This window comes from Liolophura sinensis, chromosome 1 (assembly GCF_032854445.1).
Source record: "Liolophura sinensis isolate JHLJ2023 chromosome 1, CUHK_Ljap_v2, whole genome shotgun sequence".
Classification (NCBI taxonomy): Eukaryota; Metazoa; Mollusca; class Polyplacophora; order Chitonida; family Chitonidae; genus Liolophura; species Liolophura sinensis.
This window is the reverse complement of record NC_088295.1, coordinates 42,900,680-42,916,301: the sequence shown is the minus strand read 5'-3', so window position 1 is coordinate 42,916,301 and position 15,622 is coordinate 42,900,680. Positions and strand designations below refer to the sequence as shown.

The window sequence follows — 15,622 nt, the reverse complement described above, 5'->3', positions numbered from 1 at the left end:
AAAGTTTCAGTTCAAAGTATGGAAAGGTTTACAACATAGGGCTGCTATTCTTATCTTTCATTTAACACAATATTCCGCTCCCTTTCATACATGTACACACGTCTCTATCATATCTCTTTTGTTTAAACCTGTTCATGAAGACAGGATTCTAGATATCACATAATGCTTGTATCATAAAGTGTGCTGATGTCATATTTCGATAGCTTTCAGCTTTAGCTTGACCCAAGCACATGGCTGACAAACAGAAGTGTGCAGCTGTCATATTTCAGCTAAACAGGGCTGAACATATCTTTTCAATTACTGTCTACAAGGCTTACCAGAAGTGTGCAGCTGTCATTTGTTTCAGCTACAAGGTTTACCAGATTCATTCTATAAAGCTACAAGTAACTTCTGTACCAGCACAGGTGATGCTAGATAATCTTTGCTACACAGCTTGCCTGAAATAGGCAGCTACACAGTCAAGCAGAAGTGAGCACATGTTGCTTATCACTATATCTCAAGCACACAGTATTAGGAACTGTGATGCAGCACCTAAATCTCTTACTGGGCCTCACTACACAATTCCAAGTGGAGAGGTGTATTGCGTCTGTTCATCAAACCACTTATGGAAAATCAGTATTGTTTAAACCAATTTAAAGAGTATCATTTATTTATACAATGGCGGCCAGCATTATGGTGAGAGGAAACTGGGCATAGCCCAGGGGAAACCCACGACCATCCTCAAGTTGAAGTGTATCATTTCAAATTATCAGTGAACTGAATTCCCACACTGAAGAACTGTTTTTCTTCCCTACCCTTCCATCAAAATAAAAAATCTATTCTGCATTCTAACTGGACCAAACTCATATCACATTGTTTCTATCAGTCAGAAAGGCTATCACTGAAGCAAATGACAGCTGCACACTTCCAAGAGTTCTGATATAGACTATTCCCTACATAGAGAGAAAGCACATTCATGAAAGCTTGACAGAAAGAAGTTTTCTATGCTACGGTCTCCACATGTAAAATACAGTGGTACGCAAGGCAATAGTGAATGCACCATGACGAAAAGTAGCCAGCTCGTTAAATGCTGAATGTGCACCAAAAATTGTTATTTTTTAAAAAATTCTTTGCGTAAAAACTGACTGTCATGAAATACATCCATAAAAATATGACACAATCCTTCCAGAAATGTTAGAACTAAAAGGGAAAATATCAGTAAATTTTGCCAAGTTTATAACTGATTTTAAAAAGCTGAATACCTTAACAGTTGGTCTTCTACAGACTGCACAGATGACAATGAAAAAGCATTGCAATGCTAAATAGGTGACAATAAACTGGGCTAATTTAGTTTTTTCTGAAATAATAGTTTGGGATAGTCACAAATATGCAAGACCTGCACCAAAGTGTCTAAGTTGATAGAAATGTATGTATTTAACATGTGTCACTGTGCTAGTTACAATGAACATAGCCTACTGTCACTTTGTGTAAACAACCTCCAGTCTTAGCTTTCTGTGAGCAATAGTTGCTGTCAGCAATGCCTATCCATAACAACCACTGAAAACAAAAAAATGAAAAAAAAACCTCACATTTTCATGGAAAAATCTTAACTATTTCCTAGTAGGATAAAGACAGATCAAAACCAAACTGTTCTTTTGATGAACTCTTCAAATTGTTATTTCTTAATAGGAAATGTCACAATGCAAAAAAGCACTGCCAAGAAGTTAATTTAATTCATATAGATTAACTCTGTGTGTGTGGGGGGGGGGGGGGGGGGAGGGGGAGGTGTTAGCCCATGAACAGGTAGCAAAGCTAACAGAAGCACAAATATGGGAAACTTTGTGAGAGATTCTTTATCTGATTACCTGAAATTGCATTTTCTGGATACAAATGTACCCTATCTGCTAAGTATAACATATGCGAGACAAAAGCATATACTGTATATCGTATACTGTGATTTGTAATAAAAGGCAAGCCCAAGTAAATCAACTGATGTAAATAAACAATACTATGACAATGAAAACTCATAAATATAGTAATAAAATAATAATAAGATTCTCAAGGAGAGCAATCTTGTACAGACACTGTGTGCATCCAAGTTATGTGTATTTTGAGGAATCTCGGTGTTGGGAAATTGTCTTCTGTGTGTTGATTATCTCCCTTGGTTTATATCCAAACCATGCCAAGCCCTGAATGAATGTGTATGTTACTTTAAAATTTAGAATCTTAGATGTAAAAATTAATAATAAATGTTTATTCACATGGAATAGTTTGCTTCTAAACTAATACAGAATTAAGTGGAATTTAGAAGCACCATTACATGGGAACTAATATTATTTTGATATATTACAATTCAATTTCAGAGTTTACAAAAGGTTTCTTTTTTTTAACACATTTAACTCACATTTAATTAATATAATGTGGTCTGTGTCACATTTAATGTAAAGTTATTTCAGTAAAACTAAATGAAACTATTAAACTACCTTAGATAAGACCTTTGAGCGGATATTGGAGTTGTGTACATTTAATTTGTAGTCATGGTAGAGGAGAAAACAAAGTTCATGCATGAAAAATAAGTTGAGTGCATAAATGCCATGTGGAGTTAACAAAAGATAACCATAAAATACTGGTAGGTAAGATAAAAACTGTGTAATAAATAATTATAACCCCTCATCTGCGTCAATGTATTAACAAAAATCCCATCAAGGACTCAACAAATCACACATCATATATTACATACCTTCCACACCATATATTATACACAAATATATCAAATATTAAATTAGTCGCTTATCAAAAAGGTGAATGAAAAAAAAATTTCATGCATACATATCCATATTAACTACAAGAACATAAAAGACATAAATAAAACTGTCCTATAATAGCAATACATCTATGATTTCTACATATCATCAAATATAGTTGCTTCATACTGACTGATATATGGTCAAGTTTCGAAAAAAAACTTGAAATAAGAAAAATATGCAATATGACCGACCACACGATTCTCGTACATGATGCATTGTAATAAAGTGATCCAGATATTTTTTTTATTGTAAGTAAAATGGTGAACATGAATTACAAGTGCTTTGTTCAGTAATAATAATAATAATATTAAACTCTGAATTGGCGTTCTGTGTTTGTATCACATGACGTGTAAACATATATTATATGATTTCAGTAAAACCAGTGCATTGATATTAATATATTACAATCATGTTCATCTTAGTAACATATAAAATTAACTGGCATATGGTGCAGTGCCAGCGGCTTGTGTTGAGAGGCTTAAATTACAGCTTCTCTCTGCCAACATATAGGACAAACTGTCATTCCTATTCTATTTACAGTAGTTGGACACCAAATATATGTGAATGTCAATGCTTTAAGTCACACATCCATATAGCTTCTCAAGACACTGGGAATATCAATTCCGCCCTGTATGCCCTTTGTCGATACAGCTGACAGGTGACTTCTGTAGCTGTCTGTACAGAACAGTATAAGGGTGGGTGCCTAGGCGACAAGATCAGGCTGGGTGGGGCTTGTCCCTTGGGTCCAGTCAGCGACAAGATCAGGATGGGTGGGGTCTGTCCCTTGGGTCCAGTCAGGCTAATACTGATCTCACCCAGAGGGACATAACTCCTGCTACACCAACAACCCTACCAGTTTCATGCTGCCTTGTTGAGGATATCTGTGTGTGAAACCTGATCAGAGTTGTCCCCCCTATGCTAGGTTGTTGAGTCTTCCTTGTCCTCATCGTCCTTGTGTTTGCTCTCTGTAGACTTGACCAGGACGGTCAGCAGCACCAGGCATTGGTCAAGCTTCCTGTCCAGTTTATTGATCTGCATATAAAATATTGTATATGTAGATATCTTGGAGCAGAAATGTGCTCTTAAATCTACATATATAATTGCTAAAGATACCACTGTTTAAAGGCAACATCTTTACTAAAGCTACTGCCAGTTACACAATACTTGTCAAAAAGCCAGCAGATAATTCTTAAAAGACAACTGACAGCTGCACAAAATAAAATGATGTTTAAGAACAAGACACACCCTGTAACTGTTGATTCTTGTTGCTGAACACTGCTCCACTACAAACTAAACCTATCTACAAGTATAATACTTTTAGACCCACACTAATTTAATGAATAGCAGATGATTTATTTACTTATTTATTAGATTGGTGTTTTACGCCGTACTCAACATTATTTCACTTATAAGACGGCTGCCAGCAATATAGTGGCAGGAAACTGGGCGGAGCCCGGAGGAAACCCACGACCATCCGCAAGTTGCTGACAGACCTTCCCACTTACGGCCAGAGAGGAAGCCAGCATGAGTTGGACTTGAACTCACAGCGACTACATTGGTGAGAGGCTCCTGGGTCATTACGCTGCTCTAGTGTGCTAACCAACTGAGCCCATGAGGCCCCCGGAAAGCAGAAGAGAACTACAAGCCAGATGTAAGACATAGTTTCTTCATATCATTCAAATGTAAAGAAACTGAAAACTGATAAGGAATCAGGCCAGCATTTTGCTTATTATTGCAAACAAGATAAAACACTACCCCAAATTTCGGACGAAATATATCATAAAAATTTCATCAAAATTACATATAGGTCAATAATTAAGAATATTCTATTAGTTCTATACCTGTCCCTCCATGCGAGCTACTCGTGTGCTCAGTGTCACCTTTTCCTTGTCTCTGTTATTCCCATAGTACACTGGCTTCCCAATGGTTTGGTCCAGCCTAAAAAGTGACAATGCCAACAAGCATTAAACCCTTCCAACATATACTTTTATTATTCTTTTTCATATAAAGCTTGCTGCTAAGGTTTGCCTTTTATCCAGTCTGTTACTTTTTGCCTAAGAAGTGTATCCAAAAGTATTAAACCATTTGATTGTTTACTAAGGTTTTATTTTTTGTCATTGACTGATAATGTTTTCTGTCCTTGCCTTCTTTGGAGTTCTTTGATTCGCACCATCATATTCAGGTGACCTTGAGAATACTGCTCTATAACATCTCGCACATCATAGGGCTTACGGGCTTGCTGCAACATCAACAGTACAACATTATCACAACAAATTCTACCTTTCTTTAGTCTAAAGGTGCATGTACTATCTTTGAAATTTCAGGCCAACATTCATAGATGAACTATTTGCCTGGTATCACAGAGTGTATCTCCCTCCAGTTATTCCCCATGTTGTTGTTGTTTTACATCATACCTTCAGCACTCGGCCATATATCACTCACACAAAGACAGCCACCCAGGTTAGACATATCTGAGCACAGGCTGATTTGTCAGTTACATGGTAAACTAGTGAATTTCCTGTTTTCTGCACCCACTGAACCGCCTCAGTTTTCTTTACACCCACTAAATCTCCTCAGTTTTCCACATCCACTAAATCTCCTCAGTTTTCCACATCCACTAAATCTCCTCAGTTTTCCACACCCACTGAACCGCCTCGGTTTTCTTTACACCAACTAAATCTCCTCAGTTTTCCACACCCACTAAATCTCCTCAGTTTTCCACACCCACTAAATCTCCTCAGATTTCTTTACACCCACTAAATCTCTTCAGTTTTCCACACCCACTGAATATCCTCAGTTTTCCACACCCACTCAAACTCCTCAGTTTTCTTTACACCCACTAAATCTCCTCAGTTTTCCACACCCACTAAATCTCCTCAGTTTTCCACACCCACTAAATCTCCTCAGATTTCTTTACACCCACTAAATCTCTTCAGTTTTCCACACCCACTGAATATCCTCAGTTTTCCACACTCACTCAATCTCCTCAGTTTTCTTTACACCCACTAAATCTCCTCAGTTTTCCACACCCACTAAATCTCCTCAGTTTTCCACACCCACTAAATCTCCTCAGATTTCTTTACACCCACTAAATCTCTTCAGTTTTCCACACCCACTGAATATCCTCAGTTTTCCACACTCACTCAATCTCCTCAGTTTTCTTTACACCCACTAAATCTCCTCAGTTTTCTACACCCACTGAATCTCCTCAGTTTTCCACACCCACTAAATCTCCTCAGTTTTCTACGCCCACTGAATCTCCTCAGTTTTCTTTACACCCACTGAACTTCCAGTTTTCTACACCCACTGAATCTTGGCTTTGCTTATGCACACTGAACCTCCTAAATTTTCTCCACTCAAAGAATCTTGGGTTTCTTTACACTCACTGAATCTTCTCAGTTATCTACATCTAATGAATCTTCTCATTTTTTTCACCCACATTGAATCTCCTCAGTTGTCTACATCTAATGAATCTTCTCAGTTTTTTCACCCACACTGAATCAGCAGTCTTTTACACCCACTGAATCTCCTCAGTTTTCTACATCTAATGAATCTTCTCAGTTTTTTCACCCACACTGAATCAACAGTCTTTCACCCACACTGAATCTCCTCAGTTTTCTACATCTAATGAATCTTCTCAGTTTTTTCACCCACACTGAATCAGCAGTCTTTTACACCCACTGAATCTTCTCCGTTTTCCTAATACTCATTGAACCTCTTCACTTTTCTACATCTACTGAATTACTCAGCTTTCAACATGCACTGAATTCCCGACTTTTCTACCAATCACTGTGATCATCCCTGACCGTCATCATAAAATCAAAGTTTGTGAAGTACCAAGTAAATGAAATGTATATTCATTAAAGTGAATTAATGCATAACTTACTTGAAACTTTCGTCTCGCTACAAAAAATTTGATCTTCCTGATAACCCTGATTATTGTCTTGTGAGCCTCTGTTAACCTGAAAGAGAAGGAAAGTCTGAATGATGAGATACATACAGGACAACTTTATCTTCGTTGTTTGCGCCAAATTTATCTATGCCACTACTTCATCTCACAGGTATTCAAAAAGGATTATATGCATTATGATGATACAGCTGTCTCTCATTAACTTTCTAGTGGAAAAGCACTTCAATATTCTGTAGAAAAATATATAAACTTGCGAAATCATGCAATGTAGTGTCATCTTGAAACAAGACTTACTGCTCTGGTTTAGATATAAAGTCCAGCTCAATATCCTGATCTTCTGTGTATGTATCCAGCATATCTCCTGTGATACTCAGCTTCCCCACTGACTCTGCCCGGCTTTTCGTTGGGGAAACTGAAAACACACACACACTTTACTAATACAAGCTAATGAAAGGTGAAATGATAAGTAGGCCAAACTGATTAAAATATTTGTTTTTGAAGCTTTTCTAAATGTTGGGGGGGGGGGAGGGTATAAAAATAAAACTGAAAAATCACCTCATTAAAAGAGGAACTGATCGTCTTAAAGAAGTATTTACATGTATGTGATCAAAAAACCTTGAAAAACTTGAAAATCACAAGACATTAAGATCAAACAAAATAAAAAGGTGGACTCTCAATTTATTTCTATTTGATTTTTGAATGTTTAGTGTCGACCCATACAAAACAAAATAAAATTGGTGCCACCTTATAATGAAAAAAAAAAAAACTGATGATGTAATTTGTCAAATCAGCATTAAATCTAGTACATCATGACACATAGCCAATAGACCTTGTGGTAAAGTGGAATAATTCAATTTCACAGGTGAATTTGGTTACTGCTGTCATACACTGCAGAGGAAACATGTAAGTTAGAAGTCAGAAAGTTAACAAACCAAAAAATACACAAACACAAAGGACACCTTATCCTAGATTTAGATAAAACCTGATGAGAGATACATTTTCATCCATAATATTTGCTGCCACTGAAGGCTTTTCCGTCAGAAATCAAAATATGGCTGAAATATATACAGCCTTTTCTTTTTTATTTTTACAGCAACAAGTGCAAATTTGCAACAGTCATTCGCGCAGAAAGACCATTAAACACTGTCCATGAAAATAGACTTTTTTTTTAAAAATTTTTCTAACCGACTAAAATGCATTTAAAACACTATGGTGATCTGTTGGGACCCAATGGGTATCAATGATGTCACAGAAATATTCTTTTTGGCTTCAAATACTTTACTTGGCTTGTTTTAAGATCCATTTGTTCAATGCATTAATGGCTCTAAATTAAGATGAATTCTGAATGATGAAATACAGCAAACTATGTGTGTCAAGTGGCAAAAAGCTGAAGTGAAATCATTGGTCCCAATATAGTCAGAAAAGACCACAGTAGACAGTTCTAAATGCATTTTACTGGGTCGAAAAACTATCTTCAAACTATTTTCCTGGACAATATTTAATGGTCTTTCATCTGACATGTACTTCATGTCATCTTTGCCTTTTAAGTTTATGATCCATTTTAAAAGATCCAATATGAAATATTTGTCCCTTATACAACCAAGCAATGAACAGATCTGTCCAAAATTGCATCGAAAAATCCACATAAGCTTGGCGTTTACCCTGATCGTCATAGTTACAGGATATGGAGCCCAAGCTCTCCTTGCGCTCCAGGGGAGATAAGCTATTGGAGGTGCGAGTACTCTTCCTCTTCTTGAGGAGGGAGGTTTTGCGTGCCATCTTGCTGAGCGTCGAGGTGTTGGAGGTGAAGTGCGGTGGTCTGATGAAGTGCTGATCACGGTGGTGATGGTGATGGTGGTGGTGACGCTTGTCCTGAATGTGAATACGCCAGGTCGCCGTCGAGTGCGTTTTTGCTTCCGCGGCATGGCACCTCCATAAGCACTGGATAACACACAAAATGACTGCTTTTCAAACTTTAACTTTACATTAAGTAACTTTTTAAATTCCAATTTTGGCAGCTACATTTATGATGACCAATGAAATCACATGTTCATATCTACCTGTTTTGGCAGCAGCAGCTTTGAGTCAATACGTTTATTCGATATTTGGTGAAGGTCACTGGTTAACTCAGGGCGCTTCAGTTCCCCCCCACCCCCACCCCCACATGAAACTAACCACATATAAAGTGAAAATTCTTGAGCACAATGTTAAACCCTCATTAATCATGTACTCATGCCTGTATTGCTGAAATATTGCAAATTTTGTGCTAAGCCATAATCATTTATTCATATCATGTGTCAAGAGCAAGCATGCTTAAATCTGATGCATTAACTAAAAAATTGAAGACTTCTTTTATCCGTAAAAAGTTCACTTCATAAAGAGAGCTCGTAAAATCTACTTTTCAGTGGTTTGCTGAAAAAAAAATTTCAGACACTTCAAATTTGCTTTGACTTTTTGAACATTTTGAGTTTTGTACTTTGTCACAGCAATATTTTAGGCTTGAAAATGTTTGTTGCAAGGTTCACTTGTGAATCCAAAGTTTTAATTGCATTTTACTGGGTTGGAAACTATTCTCAAAAAATATATCAAAGTAATTAGTGGTCTTTCATCTCACGTGTACTTCATGCTAGTGTGGTCTTTGCCTTTAACATCAGTTACATGTACTTGCCCTTTTTCCACAGACATGAAACAGATTTATTAATCATTAAAACAAATTGTAGGATTATTAAAGTTTGACTGACTTCAAAGAACAAAACCTATACATACCTGAATGAGACAAGCTGCTGTGGGAATTTGACGATTAAAATGCTTCTGTCTTTGTTTTTGTTGAACTTTTAAGGCAAAACCAGACCCCAGGATTCCCTGTAAAGCAATACAACAACCAAATATATTTTACATGTATCTATTTTAAAGCTAGGTTAGTACTAGCATGTTCAAAACAACAGGCTGTAACACTAACAATGGTACACAAAATGGAAGCCACGAGGATTAGAGGCTGGTTATCGCCTGATAGCTCTTTATATCTTTGATATAACAAAAATGCATGTAACATTATATGCAGTCCTTGAGCTTCTGGCATATAATCCCAAACTTAATTTCTGTCTTACATAAAGGAAAGATCTCAGTTAAAAAAAATGACAGTCTTAACGCCAGGATCGTGAGGTTAATCATGACACGATTCTGTAAGTCTGATGTATGTAGGACAATGGAAATACTTACAGCTGGCAGAGCGAAGAAGGAAATAGCAAACACAGAGAAACAGGAGGCGACTATTCTGCCCATCCAGGTCTTTGGCACTGTGTCCCCATAGCCAATAGTGGTGACCGTTATCTACAACAGAGCAGAGAACACTTCAAACAAGATCTGGTAAGTTACCTGGTATATTGGTTTCTTCATCTTCATCAGGAATGTTTTTTATTTGTGTTTATACAGCTTTAACAGACTTGTGCATCTCAACAATGAACCACACTGACCTATGTATATAATTTGTTAGTTACAAGCTTGTAATGTTAAGACAGCTTCGTGCAACTGGGCCATGGTTTATGAGTGGAGGTAACAAGGCAGAGAACCCAGAGAAACCAAAATTCCTACACGTTACAGAGTACCTGACCTCCCTATCTCATATATGCAATGGTGACCAACATCATGATGGGAGGAAGCTGGGCATTCAGAGCCCAAGGGAGCCCAGACCATCAGAGTTGAGGTTGATGGCAAACTTTCCCATGTATGACTGTAGAGGAAGCCAGCATGAGATGAAACTGAACTCACAGCAATCATATTGGTAAGAAGATCCCGGGTCATTGTGCTGCACTTGTATATTAACCACTAGGTCATGGACCGTTTGGGTCAAAAAGAACCACCTCAAGGGTATGTGATCTTTAATACAGTGTGAAGTGGCTTTTTTTATTCTTTGCAATATAAATTGGCTCACGAATAAAAGAACAGAGGCCAGTTCATCAGGAAATGTATATTCAGCCAACATGAGCCCTATAATACGAAAACATATCATATTGAACATGTATTTTCTCATCTCATTAAGGGTTAAATACAGATGTGCTAGCCACAGATATCTATTAAACAGCTCCATAGAGTGGAGAAGGTTCAGTACCTACCACTCCCCACCATAGGGCATCTGCATAGCTGGTAAAGTCTGTGTCACCATTGCTATCTGTGGCGTCCTTCTCAGCCAAGTACACAAAGTAGGAAGAAAATATAAGGCCCAGAAATCCTATATACAATGTCGTTATAAGTTCCTGAAGTGGGAAAATAAAAATAAAAAATAAACAGCATGTTTATTCAATGATCTACGCTGGAGTAATACATGTACTTAAGAGTTGTGTACTCAGGGTCTGAAAATCCATTGATTATGAGTGGTTTACCAGGAAATACCTGTACATGTAGACCTACATCAGTTAAAAGAGACTGGTCAGTCTGGCAGAAAAGTTGGTGAGAGGGGAAAATAAAGGAAGAAATGGGCATTGCAAATTTAGAATAATAAATGGCATGTCAACAAATATTGGGATGGCTGGTATCTGAAGTGTTTTGAGAACTGAACCACACTTCATTAAGAAATGTTCCATGTACATCCACTACTAGTTTTCATTTAAGCAGAGTTAAATCTGTGTTTTCCATTAAAACTGGGCAAATAGTTCAGTTTCACTGATTGTACATGAACAAAAAAATTATGCATGGAGTTCCAAACACGAAAGGAACCAAAAAGCAAAATGACACATTTAAAATTGTTAATGTCATCAGCTGGTGCAGGTGTAAAGTTTAGATGCAATTTTTTAAAATATTTAACACTGCAAATTCCCTATGTCCTCAGCAATACTCCTGGCAAGTGCAAAGTCGTTCAGCTGAATGTTTGTGGAAAAAAACAGACAGACCTACCCTAATTCTTCAACAGGTTTCAACCGCCACTCTGATCAATATTTTGAAACATACTGCGAGAACCATGGTGTGTACAGAAATAATTTGCAGTTTTAGCAGGCGCATATATCATTTTTGTCCTCATTTTTTTTTACCTCCACTGTATGCAATGAATTCCACCGAAAAATGTGCTTCAGACGTCTAAAAGGTTGAAGACTTACAGTATTAGAGAAATTCCTTCATTCATAGTTCAATATATTCAAGTCCTAGGCGAATTGGTAAACTTACAAAAATATGTGGTTATTAGTGTACCATAATGATTATCACAATATTAAAGGTTACATTATACAGGTGTAAATGGTTAATTCTAAAATAAGATAGAAATTACTGCAGAAAGGAGTATGTCTGCACCACTGTGGAAAAAGAAAACAAAGCTAACTATACGATGGCATGGAAGGACCTAAGTTATTCATCTCTATCTCATTCGGCTGAACTCATGTAAATTTAATTTGTGAGGTGTGAACCCAGTGTGCTGGTGTGAGACCCCTGCTGGTCTATGACCAGGACTTACACCCGGACCTGTCCAAGGGAATCAGTCTGACACAGTGAATAATGCAGCCCTTCACTGACCAGTTCTGGCAGTCCTCCTATAAGGCTATCAGTAAAAACATGTTTGTCTGCCATAACCTCACCTATTCTCAAAAAAACGGCCCTGCTCATACAGTTTTCACACATATTTAGATGATAATTTTGTTCCCTCTTTTTTTTTCTCTATGGTAATGTCTTTAAAATGTCTATTGTTGCCAATGCCCAAATAAGAAAAAAGAACTTCATACTGACCTACACCATTTTTTTCTTCTGAATGGATCAGGTTATTAACCCAACACAGAATTTTATAGGCATGGCCAAAGCTGCTTCCACACTGAGGTATAAATGTAATGCTCCATACTATGTCCTAGTTGACCTGATGGGACACTGTTAGTCCTGCTACTTATCATGGCCATGCTAAACACCTTCTAATTACCAAAGGCAATCTCAGTTACACATGTGCTAAAACACACACAAACTATTAGCAGCTATAAGGAATATCCCTTAAGGTCACAAGATATTTGTCTTCCAGTACTTTTAAGGATCTAATATAATGTCTTCCAGTACTTTCAAGGACCATTCAGTTAACTACAAACCTTCTGTGGATATTAATGCCTACCTGGATACTCATTGGCAGCTTATTTATTGGTCTGTTTTAGTAATGTAATATGATATTCAACACTGAAAATTAAGTGCTGTATATAAATTAAAAACCCAACAAAAATTCAATTGATCCAGTAAAATATTTCTCACTTTCTATTTGGACTAAAAACAAGATACAATTTGAAATCTCAAATGTTGTCTTTCCGTGTTACAAACAGGAAGTAAAAGTGTATCTTCAAACCGTAGAACCCCCTTTAGAGCATACAGAATCATTGCTAACAGGCAGATGTGAGAGACAGACAACTCAAAGTTATGCCTAGGCTAAGCTGAATTATACAGCCTGTACTGTACTGTACATTTATTCAAGAGTCGAAAAGACTAAGGCTTTAACCCAGGAAATCCTATCTCAACCATCAGCCAACCAGCCTCGACCTTACATTCATTTAATGAAAACATGTCAGGGTTCTGTTTTCCGAGATACAGATTTACCCCCCTTATCAGAAGGCAGAAGATCCTTAACTCCCCACATCACCATCTTGAACTACATCTGCTAGTTTCAAGACTATGTCACCCACCTGTCTGTGAATATACACAACAGAGCCCAGTAGCCTCCAGGTGCCACCCTGACGATCAACATGTAGCATACGAAGAATCTGTAAAAATCTCACGCCTCTGAAACAAGCACACACATGGACAGGTCAAGACTGGCAAGAAAATTACATACACCAGACCTAATTTTATTCCAGGTGGAAAAATTGCCTGTGATATTTTCTTTATTTTATTTTTTTTAATTACAGTACACAATGCCTCTACACATACTTTTGTCCGATGATGAATTCTGACCTAAAATGACCTGCTCTTCCTTCAAGACTGAAGTATTTCCAAAGTTTTTCACAAAAAGAACACCACAGACACCAATACTACAAACTTTCAGTGAAGTTAACAAAAGGATGCAGAAGTTTCACTTTAAAATAAAGTCAATTTTTATTGGTGAGAAATGCTACGAAGACCATTCAAGTATTACCTTATTGCTGAGGTAGCAAAGACTTGGCCATTAGAGCCAACTGACAACACCACTATGGAAGCTACCACTACCAATAAATCTGAAACAAACACAAAAAAAAAAAACAAAAAAACACAAAGATAAAACACAATTTAGGCACGACTTAAAAAATGGCTATCTGCCATGGTTTTCAACAGCCAATAATAAAACTGCATGATACTAGGGCTTGTCCCTCGTTCAATGATCCCCATTAGCAATGTACAGATAGTAGATTTATAGGGTGCATCTTGTCCATAATTCATGGCCCTGTCAACTGGATGGTACTTAAAGCTTTTTAACACCCCTCAAGCAAATAAATAAATGAAACGTTGTTTTGTGACACAGAAACAAAGTCTTACACACACATCCAACTATAGGATAAATTAATTAATCCCCCATTAGGCAAAGCAGCAGTATACAAGGTGTACAAATTGACAACAGAAATAAAGTATGTGCTTGGACCATCCATTGGTACAAGGTAAAAGCCCTAATAGATGAAATAAATGTCTCATAAAATCTATTTTATTGGACTGAAGAAGTAAACCATACTCCAGAATGTTTCACTTATAATATGGTAGTCAGTTTCAGAGATAGGGAAAAATCCTCAATGAGGAATGTTCAATGTCAGGATTGAACTCTCACCTAATGTACCTTGTGGTTAGGTTTAGTCACACATCTTACTCAATAAGGAATGTTCAATGTCAGGGTTGAACGTGCATCTCATGTACCTTGTGGTTAGGGTTTGTCACATACCTTGCTCAATGAGGAATGTTCAATGTCCGGGTTGAATGTGCATCTCATGTATCTTGTGGTTAGGATTAGTCACACACCTTACTCAATGAGGAATGTTCAATGTCCGGGTTGAATGTGCATCTCATGTATCTTGTGGTTAGGATTAGTCACACACCTTACTCAATGAGGAATGTTCAATGTCCGGGTTGAATGTGCATCTCATGTACCTTGTGGTTAGGGTTGTCACATACCTTGCTCAATGAGGAATGTTCAATGTCCGGGTTGAATGTGCATCTCATGTATCTTGTGGTTAGGATTAGTCACACACCTTACTCAATGAGGAATGTTCAAGGGTTGAACTCGCACCTCATGCACCTTGTGGTTAGGGTTTGTCACACACCTTACTCAACGAGGAATGTTCGATGTCAGGATTGAACTCTCACCTCATGTACCCTGCACCTTGTGGTTAGGGTTTGTCACACACCTTACTCAATGAGGAATGTTCAATGTCAGGATTGAACTCTCACCTCATGTACCTTGTGGTTAGGGTTTGTCACACACCTTACTCAATGAGGGATGTTCAATGTCAGGGTTGAACTCTCACCTCATGTACCTTGTGGTTAGGGTTTGTCATACATCTTACTCAATGAGGAATGTTCAATGTCAGGGTTGAACTCTCACCTCATGTACCTTGTGGTTAGGATTAGTCACACAACTTACTCAATGAGGAATGTTCAATGTCAGGGTTGAACTCCCACCTCATGTACCTTGTGGTTAGGGTTTGTCACACACCTTACTCAACAAGGAATGTTCAATGTCAGGGTTGAACACGCACCTCATGTATCTTGTGGTTAGGATTAGTCACACACCTTACTCAACGAGGAATGTTCAATGTCAGGGTTGAACTCCCACCTCATGTACCTTGTGGTTAGGGTTAGTCACACACCTTACTCAATGAGGGATGTTCAATGTCAGGGTTGAACTCCCACCTGATGTACCTTGTGGCTAGGGTTTGTCACACATCTTACTCAATGAGGAATGTTCAATGTCAAGGTTGAACTCGCACCTCATGTACCTTGTGGTTAGGGTTAG

At 37.6% G+C, this 15,622-nt stretch overlaps 1 protein-coding gene across 1 annotated transcript in view; it reads right to left on the bottom strand.

Moving 5' to 3' along the window:
* Positions 1-1,776: 1,776 nt before the first annotated feature.
* LOC135476461 (potassium voltage-gated channel subfamily KQT member 1-like) overlaps positions 1,777-15,622 on the bottom strand; it is a 39,914-nt gene continuing 26,068 nt past the window's right edge. The window contains exons 4-14 of the mRNA XM_064756494.1: positions 13,781-13,859; positions 13,332-13,428; positions 10,809-10,949; positions 9,916-10,026; positions 9,463-9,558; positions 8,358-8,637; positions 6,991-7,108; positions 6,673-6,748; positions 4,931-5,025; positions 4,628-4,724; positions 1,777-3,818 (exon numbers count right to left, since the gene is read on the bottom strand). Of these exons, the coding sequence (XP_064612564.1) occupies positions 3,705-3,818; positions 4,628-4,724; positions 4,931-5,025; positions 6,673-6,748; positions 6,991-7,108; positions 8,358-8,637; positions 9,463-9,558; positions 9,916-10,026; positions 10,809-10,949; positions 13,332-13,428; positions 13,781-13,859 (1,304 nt within the window). The 3' untranslated portion in view covers positions 1,777-3,704. The remainder of the gene's footprint in view (positions 3,819-4,627; positions 4,725-4,930; positions 5,026-6,672; positions 6,749-6,990; positions 7,109-8,357; positions 8,638-9,462; positions 9,559-9,915; positions 10,027-10,808; positions 10,950-13,331; positions 13,429-13,780; positions 13,860-15,622) is intronic.